Raw genomic sequence first — 19,194 nt, forward strand, 5'->3', positions numbered from 1 at the left:
CTTGGAGACATGAAAACTCCAACTAACAAACGCACATGTAAATATTCAGGTAGCGCCAGTATCACAACTCCAGCAGTACCACCTATCATAATTTATGCCGTGAACAGTACAGAGTCATCAAACTTATGAATTATGTACATCGTCGGTCCGCGCGTGATCGTCGTGTGCATGTCCTTTAATAGACCCACCAGCACGGTCACGCATACATGTATACATGGCTGCCAAGGGTTCCGTACGTAAGTGTACCGGGTGTAACATGTACAATGTTACGACTCGGCCATAACTGCCGTACACGCGACCTTCGCTTCGATACCCCCTCCTCCTCCGCAATCGGTGCGGTACTGTATCTATTACTTGTTTTATAGCTGCATGGGTTAATACCATTGATCTCCATTCAAAACCGCGGAGATTTTTCGTAAGGGGACATTTTTTTTTCAACGACAGAATTAAGATTTTGATATTACAGATTCAAATCCATTAATTCAAAATAAATTCTTTATTCAATAGCTTTTATTAAAATATTAACAAGGTTTTTGTAAATATGGTAAGTTGTATGGTTGTCAAAAGGAAAAGAGTAAAAATAAACAAACTAAATAACAATTAATGCAAGCATCCGCGATAAAGTATTCCTACCTACTTTTTGAATGCTAAATGTAATAATAAATCATGGAAGAATCATCTGCCCAAGCCGGTTAATCTAACATTGGTCATTTCAAAAACGAAGGCTCCACTTATCTATTCGTATTATTTTTAAGCGCACGTTGTAATCGACTAAAATGCCGACACTGTGTAAAATAGTAGTATCCGCCGAGCACAATTCGTTTTCGTGACAAATAACTTAGGCACGCTAACCTTGACAAATTCCAGATCAGTTAGCTCAAGTACAAGTAATTCTACCTCCGTGGTACAACCGAATGCTATTGTAATTGTTTGCACTAGTTAGTTTGGGATGGGAAGGCTCTGCTCAAACACAAGTTACATTCCGAAAGTTGACCGATCATTCGGTGCGAAACCCGCTCTCCGGAGCTCCGCCACTGATCGCCAAAAGTCCTGTAACGTGACGTACCTGACTTGTGGTGACGTAAGCATAAATTATCATAAGTGTACTGCTGGAGTTGTGATACTGGCGCTACCTAGCCCCATAATGTGGCCAGTTTACTGGACTGCCTCCGTAAACATAGGCCACACAGCCACCATCTTGGAATCTGACTCGGCGAAATTTTGAAAGTGATTTCCACATTGCGACTTCAGACACAGTTCATTTATGCTTTAAAAATACACTCACCCTCTTAATAACAAAATTGGAACCTGCTGCCAGTGTCAGTTGCCCAGCTGCTGCGTAATTTACGATTATTTCTGGAGCCTTCTTGGCAACTTGGATTCTACCTCCGATGGTCCAACTGAACAATGCCCTCGCGCAATATGCGATATGCAGGGATATCGTTCACCTGTCGATGTCAATCACGCGTGCAGGATAGGCACGCCGCAGGCTCGGTGGTAGTCTGGTTCCCAGACCTGACAATTATTCCCGACGCTCACGTCTAAATAAGGTGGCATCCGAATCAACTGTCTAGAGCTAGGTCTAGGTCCACGCCCATTGAAAATACGTGAGAACGCGCTGACAATAGACCTAGCCGTAGCTCTGAAGCCCGTTTCGGACACGGCGTCATCAGGAATAGTCAGAACTTTTTGGTCTGGGAACCGGACTACCACCGGGCCTGCGACGTGCCTGCTGCACGCGCGCGTGATTGACAGGTGAACGATATCCCTGCATATCGCATATTGCGCGAGGGAATTGTTCAGTTGGACCATCGGAGGTAGAATCCAAGTTGCCAAGAAGGCTCCAGAAATAATCGTAAATTACGCAGCAGCTGGGCAACTGACACTGGCAGCAGGTTCCAATTTTGTTATTAAGAGGGTGAGTGTATTTTTAAAGCATAAATGAACTGTGTCTGAAGTCGCAATGTGGAAATCACTTTCAAAATTTCGCCGAGTCAGATTCCAAGATGGTGGCTGTGTGGCCTATGTTTACGGAGGCAGTCCAGTAAACTGGCCACATTATGGGGCTAGGCGCTACCTAAATATTCGCCATCTTGTTTTTTTATCACTGTTCAGTCAAGTTACTATTTCGCGTTCATCAAGTTTTCATCCGCTTTCATCGTTTTCCTCTGTGTACATTTTCGTCATCGTCATTCGTAAATATCATCGTCTATTTCGTCTTCGTCTGATGTAAATAACTGTCAGTCTTTGTGAACGTTAGTATTCCCCTTTTCACTGGGAATAAAGCCGAACTGTTGTTCGACGGATCGTATGTAATCCGACGGGCCGTTCCGTCATAGTCGCGGTGCACCACCATCGGACTACACCACGCAGCAGCCGCCCAGGTTCTACTGACGGGCGCAGACATTAGTCATTAGGTGAGTCGACTTTGCCAAATAACAATCAAAACCCACAGAGTGTTTCTTTACCCTTGACAGAATATTTTTCTGTGTATTTTAAACCTTTTGTTTAAAAGTTACGGAAAAGCTTGTAAAAACTGTCTAAATCTGTTTTAGCCACTTTTTTATTCAAAATGAAAACATGGGTTGGGCATTTTCCTCATAGACAATGATTTCAGGAACAACAGTTTAGTAAGTAACAATTATGTGACATAAGTACCCTCAAGTCTTAATTTATTAACTTTAATGTCCATTTGAATGACAAAGTTGATAAATTGAAATTGCACTTGTTTGGTTTGAGCATGTTGAAGTGCAACAACACACCTTCTTGATATGTGAGTGCCTTTCATTAGATACTAGATAATCTGAAAATTGGCCCAATCTGGAATTCAAGTCCTTGAACTTAATTAGCTGTATCTCTGGAATGTCGTGTCCAAATGAGATGGGATAAAGACCATTGTGTAGAGTATTCACTATACCTTTAGACTTTATAGATTTTCAAAAAAAGAGTGCTATATTGTTTTTAAATACTGATGGGTTGGCTGCTACATTTGTATTTACCTACGTTGTACATCACAAACTATGTACTATTTGCAACTCCCATTTTTTGTCACATGTTGTGTTACAAGGAATATACGGTGCTGCAAAATATTGACCTGCCCAATCATGAAGTGGACTACGATGCTCGTTTTGCTTCTTGCTTGCCTCGGTGAGTCTCAGCCAAATGATATACACTCAATTGATCGGCTCTAGCTGTGGTGATAGAATAATAATAATAATAACAACAGGTTTTTAAAGCGCTTTTAACTACAACATGTCACAATAAACATTGTGCATGAAGAAGTCGCTGATTTGCTAAAAAGGTGGTAATACTAGCTAATCAAATGTTATATTATTTTAAAGCCTATGGTCTTGTTTATAATTGGTGAAAATAATCAAGACAATCTATCAATGCAAACCAGAGGTATCGTTGAAAATATTATTTTCCTCCTGTACAATTACAATCCTGTAGTTAACCTTAGGCCAATACATCTCATACAAAGAAAATTGCATGTTCATTGTCCTTTCAAAACTTTTGTCAAAGACTAAACACCTGATATTAGGCATTCCAAGTGGTATTAGATTTGATTATATAATGTTATGGACCCAAAATGCTATCTGTGAACACCCTTATCCAAATGCATAAAGACCATGCAATATATCAAGCACTGCGTAACACATACCAATAACCCAATAATTGGTAAATATGAGCAAATCCTTAGTGTGAAAATTACATTGTGCAGGTCAAAAAATACTTAGCCTTACCAAATCAAAGATATTTTTGAATCGTTGGATTTTCTTTATTTTTTCACCAATTATAAACGAGACAATAGCCTTGACAGTGCTATAAAAATTGATTAGCTAGCTTTTGAGAAAATCAGCGATTTCTCCATGCCAAAAGCAAGTTGCTTTTAACAGACGTTCTAAAAATAAAATTCACTTTAATTTAACCATTTTGGCTTGTCGGGGGGGGGGGGCTTGTCTCTCCCCCCCCCCCCCTCCCTAGCGACGCCCATGATTGGGTTGGTCTTTTATAATATTTTGGCTTTTAAATTAATTTGTTTCCGCTACAGGTGTTGCCAAATCCGTGACAAATTGCTACGCTTGTGTTGGGGACAAGAATACCGAGTGTAATGATCCATTCGATACGACAAACAACGCAAACCTTCTCATCAAGTGCTCTAGCGATACAAATGACGCTTGTGCGGTATGAGTATAAGGCAAACAAAAAGTCTCCGGTTTCTGTTATGCGCGCGCGTCGCCGTAGCCATGCGCGTCGGGAAATGAAAGAGTTTTTTTTCAGTGAAAGATGATGTCTCAAAACCGCCAAACTCACTGGTTTGACTGGAATCCTGCTGCTGCACAATTTTAACGTGTTTTTAGATTGGGATATGGTCGAGAATAAGCTTTATGTGGCCTCTCTGGACTCCCATATATTTGCACTAAGTTTAGTCGGGCACCATTTGCAGTCATCAGCCGACATTTGAAGCAAAAAAATCAGGTAAAAAAGAAAAAAAAGCCGCGTCGCCGCACCACTTTTTAGGCAAGCTCCATACCAGAAACCGGAGACTTTTTTTTGGCCTTAGCCTATTTTGCGGTAAAAATATTCTTAACCATTTCTCAAACTTTGTCTCTGACTTTGCTCTGGCTTCAGGCGCAATGGACGTGGAGCCGGAAACAAACTAAAGATGAAGTTTGTGAAACGTTATTGCAGTTCGCTGGATTACGTACACTGTACAGACAAGCTCGTAACCCTGACATGGAATTGAACCATGTATCTGTAGGCCTGCATGCGAATGTCGTCACCACCCCACACCTCCCCAGCCCTTTCTTTCGTACATCGTAAAAAAACATGATTGGTTTATTGGTTTCAGTAAGGTTTATTTTTTCTCCTTTTGTCTTCAGAAATTTGAAATTTCCGGGCGTGTAATACGCGGCTGCACCTCAACGGCGAACTGTGGGGATAACGGTTTAGGAACCAACGAATGCAAAGTTGTAGATGACGACAACGCTGTATGTTGCTGCAATGGAGATAAATGCAACAGCGCCACCACTCGTCAAGTCAGCTATGTCGCTTTGACCGCCATGATGTTCGTAGCAAAGGCTGTTTTCTAAAGAAAATGTCGGCTACCGCGATAAAAAGCAGACTGAACTATTTAGGAAAACTTATTATGAGTTGTCAAATTACAATGATTTTTCTGCCGCCCAAATCGGCCTTTTTCTCATTGAAACATACGATGGATGGCATTCACAAAACAATATTCCCAGAATCTAAAATATTCAACTTTGATCCAAATCCGACCCAGCTTTCAATCTTATTCGGTAAGTTCGTTCAAAAAACAAGAAAAACAAAACAAATACCGCCACGAACAGACAAACAAGCAAGCTCACAAACAACATAATACCCCAAACAAACAAGCAAACAAACTCACAAACAACAATTACAACAATTATATATTACAAAATAAAATGGGACAATGCGATTTTTTAGATTTGTGAGATTTTTTAAATCCCATACTTCGTTGCCAATCAATTTCTTAAGATGTATTCGGCTTTTTTAATGTGCTTCTTAAAAGCTGAGACCGGATTTTCTTGTATTAGGTTTTCGAAACTGTGTTGAACGACCACGCTCACTATAAATTGTAACGATAATATTACATTGGATCTATGGATTAAGATCATTCTTTTTAAGTTTGATCTTGAAGTTGATTATATATACGCTTCGCTGTCAAAATGCAGCGAAGGGATGAAAATGTTGAAACCCTGTTATTAAAAGCACTCAGGAGAGAAAGCACTCACCGAGCACAAACCTCCGCCAAGACTGAACAAGGCATATTGTCAGTGCAATACACCCAACAGAAATACTCGCATACATGTCCTTACAATCCCTTTTTCTGTAAATGGTAGAGTTCATGAACCGGTTGCCACTCGCGCAACGTGTACAGGGTGTAACGGAATGTCACATTTCAGCATTTGGGGTCATGATGAGTTGCACATACTGGTCAAATCTTTTCGGCGTGAAATAAAGCCAAAGTTTTCCATATGGGAATTTGGCCCCATCTCCCAGACCCACATTTGGATCACTTCCAAAATCTAATCGATTTGTACTTGTACAAACTTCAAGGAGACCCCTACATTTTTCCCTTGAAAATTCGTTGATAACTTTTTGAGTTATCTTGTAAACAGACAAACCAACCAACCAACAAACAAATGAGTGCCGATGAAAACCCGCAACGCGGGACAGATATTTACTCGCGTTTATAAGCAACGGAATCTAGTTATGACATCCATTAAATTGTTGACACATTTTCTCTGTTTTCTCGAAATGTACTTAGTATCCACTGAGCGGAAACGTCAACATGTTAGTTGTTAGGCACCTTTTTAAGATGTTTGTTGCTTCAAAAGAAATTGTTCAAATGAGCAAATGTTCCCATGTACGTTTAATGGATTTTATAACTTTTAACCTAGTAAACCTTACAATAATTTGTATTGATTTGAATCGTTAGTCATCTCCGCATAAGCAACTGAGAAATGAAAGCTCATGAAAAACATGAATTACAGAGAAACGTTGATGTTCGAGGCTAGATTGTGGTCACGTGCCTAACTCAGTTGCATATGCGTGGAAGGAAAGGCTCACGAAACTCTTCAATGCCAAATAAAATTCAGCACTGAATGGTTTTTGTGACGAAGGGCAATACATCTTTTGGAGATGTTTCTTTCATCGCGAAAAAAAGACCAGTAAATGTTCTGTAGAGTCAATAATTGCATGTAGTTTAAATGGTCGTCTTCACTGAACTTAGAAAACAGCACAGTGGATTTTTTATGGTAATTTTGCACTCATTAGAACGAAAGAATATAATAAACGATTGTCCTAGAGTCAGTGCTAATAATGATGGTCTCCCAATGGTCGAACAAATTATTTTGTTTTATTACATTACTCGTTCATATTTACCTGAGACAGTTTACACATTTCTATTCGTCAAGATCCCGTCACACGATAGCTTTAAATCGCCGGTAAAATACCGCTGCGTTCTGCGCCACATCGCGCCGTCCGCGCTGCATCGCGCAGTCCGCGCTGCGTGCGCCAATTTCCATATGAGGAGATTTGTAGCGATACGCTCGTGAGGCACATACCATAGACATGACCACAAAACACGAAGTAAAATACTGTGGGACAAAATCGTTGGAAATGTGTAAATCTTTGACTTTTATATGGCCTATTTGACCAAAGGATATTTATAAACGGGCCATTTTGTCTACATTTAGGCCACCAACCGGTTTTAAACGAACTTGTTAAAAACCGGCCGGCCGAGCACAATATTTTCCGTAATTTTCTTGCTAATTTCTAAGATAAAAGTTATCTTGAAAATTTAAAAATATGACAGAGGGCAGGAAAACATCTGAGTCTCATTTGCAGAAACCTATCGCTTACAGAACATCGACCCTCTCAAACATGAGACAATTATATTGCCGGCATAGACGCTCTATGACTGCACTTTGTACTGTTCCAGCTGTTGCTCTGTGCGATTCTCCCAACATGTCTCTCACCCCCCCCCCCCCCCAATTATTTACGTATATCATTGTATGTACACGCAGTGGCTGCGCACCCCCAACTGTACTTCCTTTGCCGGTGAGGGGGTACTTGCGAACGGAGCGGATACCCGCCACAACGTGTGGTTAGTCATCACGTGATACTCGTGTTTACCCTGGTATACCGCAGTACCAGTTTGCTAGCAACAGAATAACGCGCTTACGATTACCATTTTGTGCTAACCGCTATAGCATAAAAAATCTGTGCTAATCCTGTAAGCAAAGAATACTTAGTTACGGGATGTAGGCCTACGCATGCGCATAAAGCCGAAATTCGTTGCGAACCCATGAAATACACTTACAGTAAACATAGAATTTGCTGTTATAGTAAGCAGGGTTTTTTTCGGCTAACGGTAAGCAGAGCCAAGAAATTGGGCACAGGACTCCGGTGACTGCTCGCGATTTTTTCCCCCGTAAGTGGGTTGCTCGTAACATATCATGCATAATTCAGTTTTCCTTTGTATTACTGCAGGACATTTAGGTTCTGGCTCTTTTTTTTCACCTTAAAATAAAATTATCTCAGCGATAAACTTAGGCGATGAAATAGCGTCCTCTACATACCGGCTTAGTAGCTCAAAATCGTTTGCGAAGGAGCGGCTCCATGATTCGCGGAATAAAATTCGCTAATCCAGTCTAGAACCCAGACAACCAGCGCGCAAGCTGAAATCCGATTCGGATGAAATCCGATTCGGATGATTTTGACGTGTACACTAGGGGATGCCAAGCAGCAAGTCTCTGCAAATCTGGCTGCACTGAATACGCCGGAGGGCGGAATACCATATGCGAGTACTGCTGTGCCAACGACCTGTGTAACAGCCGCAGTCCCGTCCCTGCCAAGCCAACGCTCCAGTGCTATGTGTGTTCCTTCAGTTCGGATCCCTCCGGTGCCAACTTCAACGCGAGCTCTCCATATCCAGCGTGTAACGATCCGTTCGACCCGAGTGGTGCTGGGGTGGATGAGCTTCCGTGCGCTGGTGGGAAGTGTGTACGCACGCGCTACGCATGATGGGCACCGGAAGCTAGTTTGTGTGACGCGTTCTACGTCACAGGTCACGCAAATCTATCCAATGAGAGCTCAAGTGAACATCAGCCCTTACCAGCATCCTGTTTGCAGGGCAGGGGGTATAGTACGAGCAAAGGATTTTAGTGGTTGGTCGTGATAACGCCCTCTCGCGGCGGCGGGTTATCGCGTATCGGACCACAGCATCGTTTAGCCTCAACACTAGACTAGTAATTATGGTGACGATCGAGAGGTGCAAAGTCTGGTTTGTACAGCATTTTCAATTCGGTCTGCACAGGTTATGTACACGGCAAAGGATCCCAACATTTGAGCCACAAACCAGCTGCAGGCCTCTGTCATCGGCCAAAAAAAAATGACAGAGATCAGAAAAAAAGTTGAGCAACAGGGCCAAGAACTTCTCAAAACTGCAACGGATTTATAGGCAAGAACTTCAGTTGAACTTGGACTGTCAGTTATAAAGGGTAAGAATACAACGCATTTGAATACAATTTAAAGACCCTTTCAGTGCGGGTATTTAATGGGATATTCTCTAAAAACTACATTGGTTAACAGTACCAATCATTTTGGTAGAAATAACCAACACTCTCATATGTGTCCAACCAACCGAATGTTTAGAAACAATAACCAATTGTGCAAAATGGGGACAGGTGAATCAGTGGCGTTTCTGGGGGGGGGGCTGGGGGTTAGCCCCGCAAAATTGTGTCTAGCCTCCCCCAAAAAAATTCCTTCAAAAAAATTGCACTAGCAAAATGTAAGAATGTGGCGTACATGCAAACGGTCTCCCCCTAAATAAATAGTCGTGAGAAGGGTGCATTTGTACACTTTGAGTTAATATAGTGTGCCTGATTGTAGGATTTTATCAGCGCTCCCCATTGAAAATATGGCATGAGCCCCCTCCCCCTATTGATTTTCGGAGGCCTATGTGTCCGGAGAAAATAACCGGTCTACATTTCAGCACGCCTCCCTAAAAAAAAGTCTGGATCCACCCTGATAGCCCCCTCCCCCTAAAGAACCGCTCCTGAGGTGAATAACACAATAGTTACTCCTTTGTGGAGCTATACAAAGGCCACTGCCTACAACGATTTCGGCCAACTATCAATTAAACTTCATGATGGCCGCAAGTTGAACCGTGGTAGTACCAGCCCCTAAATATATACATTTGTTGACTCTGACTCAGAAATTATTTGTGTATGAGATAAAAACTCAAAGAGATAATGATGCTTTTTTTGTACAAAGTCACAATATTAATACGTGTTTACGTGAACTTACACTGCTTTTGGGTCATCATCACATACTGAACTCTGTATGCAGATATACAGGTAGGCGCCCTCTGTATACAAAAGAACAAAGTCTGTTGGTTTACGCCCCATGTACAATTCAACCAGGTCTGCATATACTATAGGTAACTTGTAGCGTAACAAAGTACAGTTACCACTGTACTTAGGTGCTAGCCTTCATCATCGGGAGCTAAATTTCACTTCAAGAGCTCGGAAAAGACGAGACTTTCTTCAAACTGCAACTGATTAATTTGATAGGTAAGGATTCCTCTGTTAAACTTAGATACACTGTTCGCACCAATTTACTGAGATGTAGATTGCGTACGGCTGGTGAAATTATCACCTATTGACAGGCAACTTTTGTTTTCTTTCTCAGTACTTACTGATCTAAGTTTTAGGTCTCTCGTGTTTGGTGCGGTTTGATTTAAAGCGCAAAATAAATACATTTCACGAAAGATGGCGCATCTTTAACGGCGCAATACTTTGTGACGTTTTCAACACTCGAGGGGCGCATATAATAGCATCCTGGGTCACAGCGGTGGAAGGCGAGAAAGGCACCGCCACGCCAACTTGACTGCCTCTAAGACTCACAAGGTCATTTCAAACAGCCTAACAAAAACTGTGTTTGTCCGATCCATACATTCATTTGTTAAAAACAATTCTCTTGTAATTTTGTTCATGCAGTGCGGTTGCCACCACGAAACCTTCAAAACTATGAAGTGGACCTTTCTTCTTGTTTGTTTTTCCCTTTTTCTCAGTAAGTCTATTTTTCTGAATGATAAAACGGAACTTTAAAAAAAAAATATCTGGTATAAAGTGGGAAAAAAAGTGGCAACGCTGATGGTCACTTATGAGCTTCCGTACTCTAAAGTGGCATGATTTAAAAGTGACATGGACGCATTCGTCCTGAGTTTTTGGCAGGATGGAAATAAAAGTAACTGTATCTAGGCTTTGTTTCCAATAAACTCTCTAAATTCCAAAGAGTGGATTTAGGGACTAGACGTTTTAGAGTAAAAGTCACTCTCATTTTCGATTGTCATAGTCTGAAAAATGAACCACTTCAGTCGAAGTGAATCCTGCTGCCGCACAATTTTAACATGTTTTTAGATGGGGTTACAATCGAGTAAAAGCTTTATGTGGCCTCTCTGCATGGGCTCCCATATATTTTGCAATTAATTTAGTCGGGCACCATTTGCAGACGGTGTTGTGATTTTGTAATTGTGGTCTGGAAGCCAGACTGAGGGAGCAATAATTGTGCATTTGGAATTTGTAAACGCTTTTTAATTAGCGCAATATGTAAGGGTGCAGACTAATGACCAGCCTGGCAGCACATACATGATGACTGTATGATGTTGCTGAATTGTCTGACGTTATACCGTTTTCTCTGATCTTTGTCTTGACTATCTAAATATCCAGAAGAATGTTCATGTCGGTCGAGATCGTAAGTGGGTGCAGAATTCTCAAGCCTTATAGCCTTACTGAGGTCATCTCAATCTCCACCCTGAAGGATATTTTTTAGAGTTTTGGATAGCAGCGTCATCTGCAACATCATTTGAAGAAAAAAGTAGGGAAAAAACACTTCGCCACATAAACCACTTTGGGGGCAAGCTCCATATACCAGAAACCGAAAACGTTTTGGCCTTAACCGATTCTTTTTTCCCTTTTTTTTTGAGGTTCTGGCTGGGCTTTGAATTGCTACCACTGTTCGGGCTCTGACAACCCAGATAAATGTAAGGACCAATTTGACTACGATGTCCCGATACAGAACTGTACTGCTAATCAGACCGCTTGCATGGTAAGTTAGAAACAAACAAACCAAAACAAAAGAACGTAAAGAAACAGCGAACATGCATCAACACTAAACTGACAAAACACTATCAAACACTGTACAGTAGACTTGGCCCAAGTCTGGGTTGCGCTCGGTCTGTATATCTATAGTGAAAATGCATAGCGCAAAAACATGGAAGCCCGTTCCATAACGCGCCCTCGTGCGTCGAATCCAGACCAAAATCTTAAAAACGCACATGTAAATGCTTTTTCATTGTGATGCAGCTAACTTTTTGAATCAATTGTGTGCACGTGCTGTAATGCGCGTTATGAACACAGTGCTAGTGCACTCCATATTTTTATTCCATATCCATGATGACGCAGTTGCGTAGCTAGGATTTTTTGAGTGGGGGGGGGGGGGCAAAGGGGGCATGTTGATATCATGGGGGCACATAATTGCAAACGTCCTATTGCAGTTTTCCCCAGTTGGGCCCCATAATGCCTCGCTATATATCAATTGACATATGAAATTGTAAACAGTAAGCCGTTGGCTAACTCAAAAAAAAAAACTTACAAAAGCCCTTTTCAGTTGGGGAAGGAAAGGGACATTATCTGTATTTTGGTGGGGGAGACACCTGGGGGGGGGGGGGGCACGGAAAATGTTTTGGGGCATGTGGTCCAGGGAAAGAAATGGCGTGTCTAGAAAGGGTTGTTCTAACTTGAGGTATATGTAATTTGGATGAGGACCTAGTATTATAATGTTTAAATTTGTACTTTTTTGAAACCAAATAACAGCGAAGTTGTTATTTTTATCACCCTCCAGAAAGTCAAAGAGCGCTTTTCGGGTGTAGTTGCCCGACGATGTGCCACTCTGGAGACGTGTGGTCTTCCGGCAGATACGAGATTCGGTGACTGCAAAACTTTCGCAACATCAATACAAGTATGTTGCTTCCGCCATGAGCTGTCCAACAGCGCCACCACTTGGCGTGTCGGTGCCATGGTGGTGGCAACCATCGTGCTTCTGGCACACTATCTGAAATGAAAAAAAAACCACAATACGTGTTAAGCTTAAAGAGACTAGTACATTTTCTTTGATTACACACATGACAATGATGTTCAATGGTTGTCAACTAAACGGCGCAGTACACCTTTTCACTAGAGCTCCGTGTTTGTTGAGCAAGGGCGGATCCAGAACACAATTGGGGGGGGGGGGGCAAAAAATTGTTCCCCCCAAAAAGTGTGTCAAAAAATTGTTTTGATTCTAAATGCTCTGTGGTGTGATCTGAGGCAACTTAATTGTGACCACTTTGACCAATTGGGTTCGTTTGGGGTGGATCCGCCTTTGTTTTCGAGTTAAAAACTGTTTCATAAGACATTGTCTAGTTTTTAAAGTTGTGGATTTTGTTGTCAGAAAAATGAAAAAGGATCACGAGATTCAGCTTTTCCAGTGTGACCATTTCGTTGAATTTGAAAATAAAGTGCATCATTTTGAGTTCCATAAAATCAGTAAAACATTTCCTATCGAATATATTCCTATTTCATAACGTCATCGGTAACATTGTGGAAAGTAAATACTGATTTAGTTAATAGAGAAGATAATGTTCATCAAAAAAGAGACTTTTGAAAATATATGGATGTTTAAGTGTCAGTAAATAAAACCTCACCTCCTGTTGATCACGTCAAAGCATTTGGTCACAGCATTTTAGTCCTAAATTCACAATGCACCGGCTCAGCTGCGTTCTGCGCCACATCGTGAACTACGCGTAAACATGGAGTTTCGGAAAGCATGAAGTAAAATTGTTGAACAAAATCGTTCGACATTTATCATTTTTATTTTTTATTTTACTTTTGGACCGATAGGGTTTGATTTTGTACCGAAAAAGTGTTTAATAATAATTGAGAATAAATTGTGTTTGGTTGGTATTTAACGGGCAGGCAATTATCAGCATCCTGACTCCAAAACCGGCCATAAGCACACAAAATGCTTCCACCCAAACTCTGAATGTAGTTTTTGATACACAGTAGTTTCTTGTTACAATAAATAGGGACTGTTGATAAATCGCCCACTAGGTGGCAAAATACTAAATAATGCCTCATTGTATGACAAGTTTAGCTAACATTGTCGATGCTTAGAAGAGATATTGATGCTTAGTTTAGTACAATATACGATGAAGCCAATTTTAAATAAAGTTTTTAGTCTGTATGCCTGTGACTGACGTCATTGCCCTAGTTATTTGTGAATACTTTGTATAATAAAACAAATGGAGCCCAACCAAAACGGAGTTAAACCGGTGTACAAATGTATTCCCCCAAAAGATGAATTAAGCATTCCCCCACAAGAAAATACATAGGATCTATACACATGAGCAATCAATTAGGGACAGGTGTATAGCGTGAATATCCGACTTCATGAAATATGGACTCGTTGGTAGTATTGCGCATGCGCAAGCATGATAATATGCTATATATATAGGATAATATATAGGAGAGTGACCAATCAAGTGCGAGGGATTAACCGATAACAGGCAAAAGGAGTCCGATTTTCACAGGAGTCAGATTATCATTTTACAACAGCATGGTAGCCAAGATCATGACAGAACCATAGGTCAGGATTATCACATTTGTTAATGTTTTAAAAGAACAGCCATGCAGCCGCACAATGGACCGATCCAGTAAGCACCGCCCCATGGTGTTCTGACCAATCACAGCCGTGATTTATGTCCGACGTGCGTGCACAAAAGTCCGTCATGCGTGCACGCGCGTATGATGCGCGCGGCAGGAAAATGCAGTGTGGCATTGAAGAGAAACACGTGTTGATTTGCCCAGTGCGCAGTGGGCGGGGCTTACTGGATCGGTCCATTAAGGGGAAAGCAAACAGCGACACCGCTCATATTTGCTCATTTATGTAAAAGGATAGTGGTTTCAGACTAGTTTGTTAGGCCCATGTTTGTGGTGTTCACTTAAACGAAATCATACGCACTATACGCTTGTAAAATATATTTATTTCACGCGTGCTGAATGCATACATTCACAGCAAACCGGTATTTTGTTGTAAAGCACTTGCTCTATTCTTAGTTGGCTGCGCTCAATACACCCATGAGGTGATTTTTGTAGGGTCTGGCTATACTTATGGGCAAGCAAACAAAATTGTCCATCTCTACCGGCAGAAACTAACAGATATCCACTTATCCTCTAACTTAAGGAAAGAGAATGCATTCAAAGTGAGATCATATTTAATTAAAACAAAAATATAGCTGAACTAAATTGCCATATTGTCATAATTACGACAGCTTGGCAAGCAAGTACATCTTAAGTGCAATTTTCTAAACCGAATTCAGTTAAAAGAATAACCAGCCTCTATAATTACAGCCGCTTAACCATCGGTCTGAAGCGTGTTTTTTTTTGCAGATGACGACGCCCAAATATCATTATTTATTTTTAAAACACGTTTTAACCCCAAACCACAAGCAAACCTACAGAAGTCAGCAAAATGGCAGCGACGGAGGCCTTTCCAACGCCGGTCGTTGGGGGCGCTGCGCTGGGCTCCGACGTTGAGGGCGCTGCGCTCGGCTTCATCGTTAAAGGCGCTTCTCCGTCACCAAGTCCCCCGTTGCACAGGTTGTCAGAGCAGCAGGTTTTACAGGTGATATTCAGGGCGTCACACCCAGGGGTACATCCCCCGGGGCTAGTGCTATTGGATATGCACAACCTGGTGACGGTAGTGACCCCCAAATAGTTGGTCGTCATGACCTATACAAGGAAAGAAAATAATGGGAACTCTCCATTTAGACTTAAGGTATAGTAGACAAATCAGTGGCGCACCCAGGGTTAATGGTTTTTTTGGGGGTGGGGCTTACAAATTTTATTTTTAATTTCTTTTGAGAAGTTAGAATTGTTTCACAAAATTCTCAAAATTTTTGGCCGCAGCCTTTTGGGGGGGGGGGGGGGAAGGGGGCTATTTTGCCGTGGTGGCGCCATTTACACCAATATTATACTACTCGAAAATAGGCCACAAACATTCTAAAAGGTAAAAAAAAAGTGACAACCTCTTTTTTTGGGGGGGGGGTCGATCCCCGCGAGCGCCCCCCCCCCCCCCTTTGTGTGCGCCACCAAAACAAATGAACTGACACAAAAATGACGCAGGATAATCATCAAACCCACCTATCCACATAATGATCACACTTCATCTTTGTAATAACAACCTTTTCTAACCAAATATACCTAATGTTTATTTAACCAACCTACCCCGCACTCGCCATCGGCGCATGGTAGTTGCAATACACCAGCACCGTTCGGGTCGAACGGATTGTTACACGCTGGGGAACTGAAGTTGCTAGCAGAGGGATCCGAGCTGTATGCACACAGGTAGCAGTGGATGATGTCTTCAACTGCGTCCGCAATAGATTTGCTGTTACACAGATCCTCGTCGCAGCAGTAACTGCATATGTTACCCTGCCCAGGGGCATTAATGCAGCCGGGTGTGCAAAAGTCAGCCTCGGTGCAACCTCTGTTAAACAGCCCAGCAGTGACACCGGAACTTATCTCTTGAGCCTGCGGGGAGGAAATTTGTCATGGAAGACATGATTGTCAGAGGATCGTTATTTTATTCCTGCATGTAAAGCCTACCTAAGGTATTGAGTGTAGTATGATTCGTTGGTGTTTTTTCTTCGAAGCTGTTTTCTAGAGGTTCATTACGTTGGGCATTTCTCTTCGCTATCCTACAATTTAATATAATTACCTAATAATTATAATGATAGCGAGCTTCTGGCTATTAATTTCATAGAGACCAAAATCAGGACAAAATCCGGAATATATTAAGAAAAGACTGTTAGCCAGAGTTTATTTTTAGCTGCGGGATAGGCTATATAGCAGCTAAACAAATCATCATGTCTCTCAGAGTTAGTTAGTAACAAACGTTGACATATTGCTTATTGCTCCTTCATGGTTATTTTGACCTATTTCAACCAAACTGAGTAAAAACTATCAGTAGCCCAGCCCCAACATGTCACATGACCAAACTGGGGTCAAATGTCATCATTGGGTCACTGCAGCGGCGTAGCTACGCAGGGGGGGGGGGGGCCGTGGGGGCGCACGCCCCCCCCCCATAAAAAGTTATTATGCCCCCAGTCGCTCCTTCCCCCCCCCCCCCCCCCCCCCAACTGAAAAAAATGGCATCCGGAGAAAAGCACAGCCGTATGAGTTACCATGATTAGCTGGAAGAACATAAAGTTTTCCAGGTTTTCCATTTTCCAGTGATTTTGTGCGTATTTTTCAGCAAAACTCTTCTTCTTCTCTTTTTTTGGAGTGGCTGTTTATTGTAACCAAAAGCCAATACGAAATTCACAGAGTTGGGTTGTGCTGGTCCAAACTTCAATCATGATCCAGAGTGTCAACATTCCAACTTACTTGGCAGACATTACCGCTAGGACATGTCGTTCTCGTCACGCCGGCCGGGTCAAACGGATCCCCACAACCGAAACAAGAGTAGCAGTCTAAAGCGACACATGATCCTGAATATTCAAAACAAAACAAAACGTTACAAGTCCTCTCCTCGGACGACAAAATGCCATCGTTGGTCGAAGTTGTCGTGCTATATACAAGGTGTGTCAAAAAGAAGTGACCGAATTAAGAAACAAAAAATTAAAACATGTGGTTAGCTCCATTTCATAAAAAAAGTGTATTTTATTGACTAGAACTGTGAAAATGTCACTTCATTTACATCATGAACAGTTGATTTGCAAAAACAGTTATCTCCACTTTTCACATTGAGAGAAAATCTGCTATAACAATATAACAGAGCCCATTACTTGTGCACACATTTGGACTTTAGAATTCTAGACAATTTTTATTTGCAAAAGAGTTTAAATTGATCGGGAAAAAAAATATTAATTAATTAGGTGGATGATTACCAAATTGTTCTCTTACCAATACAGCCGACCAACAGCAGACACACAGCAAAGGTCTTCATCTTTATCGATGTAATAATGCCCACTCCAAATGTTCTGATATATATTCGCTCAGTTGTTTTTCCAAAACATGTTATTCCACCGCATAATAAGCATAATACAAACTGTCTACATTTCTCATTTGCATGACAATGCACTGTTGTTGTTTTTCACGGTCAAGGGCGTATTCTTTTCAAAGGACGACCCAATTGCTTCATGCTGTGCAGCTGGTATTAAAATGCAGCTAGCTTCACTTTTTTTCCGGTTCGATTAATTGTTTTGTTTGTTAGCTGTACATTTATATAGGCCATCACGCGTACGACCCTGAATTTGGTTGTGGTCTGGGTCACCACTAGACTTGATTTCCAGCCGGTTAATTACCTCTTTTTTTGGGGGGGGGGGGGGGGCACGCCCTCGTCGATCCGAGACTCCGTATGCTGTAAACATCTGTTCTTCATTGATTTTGTAAAAGAGATTGTAATAATCACAGTCAATGGCAGCGAATCCAATTATTAGTCGCTCGTAGTCACCGCCCAAACAGGGCACTAGGAAGGGCTAATCTCTTTCACAAAATTGTGTGAAGGAAGCACAGGCTAGGCCCGCAAAGCATTGTGGGGAGCCAACTGCCTTATTATTAACCAATGCATGGGCATTTTGTGCGCACGTGTCATGCGCTGGTGGATAGCATGACCCGTGTTATTGTTCAACAAATTCTATCCAATGAGGCTCGACGAATTTACGCTAAATTAGCCCTTCCCAGCGCCCTGTTTGGGCGGTGGGTACGAGAGAATTCCAAGTAGGCCTACTACGGGCTTTGCTGTCACACTCGTCACTTTTTAGTGACATTTCCAAACCTGGCGCCCAAATATCCGTTGGACAAAATCTTGTGAAGGAAATTGATGCAGTTGCCGCAAAGTATCGTGGGGAAAATGTTGAAGCCTGGTCATCGGGTACACAAAATCCATCCTATTAGAAATCAAGGAAAGCAGAGGTCACGCCCCTGGATATAGGAGGTGGATAAGAGCAAACTATTACTATTAGCTGTGTGCCCGTGCAATGTGATTTACGTTACTTCAATACAGTCAACAGAGGGCGCTGAATGAATTATCTATCGGGTTTGCCAAACTTTGGATGTATAAAGCTCATGACAGTGGCATGGCATGGCCCAGGCGAAGACATGTACCATGCATTGTGAGGACACAGAAAGAACTGAAAATTAGGGTTCAAACAGAGATTAACCCCAACACAGGCATACCAATTTATAATGACAATGTCCCTTCGATAATGCATCAAAGTCTACGTCAAAAAGGGTATAGGCCTACGGTTACTTCCGTCATGTGTGAATTAGACCGTAACGACTACCTACAGGAGTAGCCTTGTTTAGCACACAGCAAACAGTTTTGGAAACAACCTGCATTTCTGCCTTTAAATGTGACGAACATTTGGCACCTTAACCAAGATATTTCATGCCAAAGATCGTCTAACTAGTGGGAATAATCATCATCGGTGTTTAGTATGAAAAAAACCTTGCAAAGATTTGTGCATGGACCGTGGGAACTGGGTGAGAAAGATCTAACTTTACCGTTTGTAATACTACAGTACGACTTCTAGCTCGA

The 19,194-nt window shown here is 41.8% G+C and overlaps 2 protein-coding genes across 2 annotated transcripts; one reads left to right on the plus strand and one right to left on the minus strand.

Moving 5' to 3' along the window:
• Nucleotides 1–8,836: 8,836 nt before the first annotated feature.
• On the plus strand, nt 8,837–12,832 carry LOC119726059. Its single transcript, XM_038197676.1, has 4 exons — nt 8,837–9,050; nt 10,551–10,623; nt 11,540–11,661; nt 12,457–12,832. The coding sequence occupies exons 2-4, from the start codon at nt 10,581–10,583 to the stop codon at nt 12,673–12,675; spliced, it is 384 nt and encodes a 127-aa protein (XP_038053604.1). The 5' UTR covers nt 8,837–9,050; nt 10,551–10,580; the 3' UTR covers nt 12,676–12,832.
• Nucleotides 12,833–14,790: 1,958 nt separating this feature from the next.
• On the minus strand, nt 14,791–17,601 carry LOC119725385. Its single transcript, XM_038196791.1, has 5 exons — nt 17,559–17,601; nt 17,040–17,143; nt 15,879–16,184; nt 15,111–15,383; nt 14,791–14,829 (listed from the first exon to the last, which is right to left on the minus strand). Exons 1-5 carry the CDS (start codon nt 17,599–17,601, stop codon nt 14,791–14,793), a joined length of 765 nt encoding a protein of 254 aa, XP_038052719.1.
• Between the last annotated feature and the right edge of the window lie 1,593 nt (nt 17,602–19,194).

This window comes from Patiria miniata, unplaced genomic scaffold, assembly GCF_015706575.1.
Source record: "Patiria miniata isolate m_02_andy unplaced genomic scaffold, ASM1570657v1 HiC_scaffold_19, whole genome shotgun sequence".
In the NCBI taxonomy this organism is placed as follows: Eukaryota; Metazoa; Echinodermata; class Asteroidea; order Valvatida; family Asterinidae; genus Patiria; species Patiria miniata.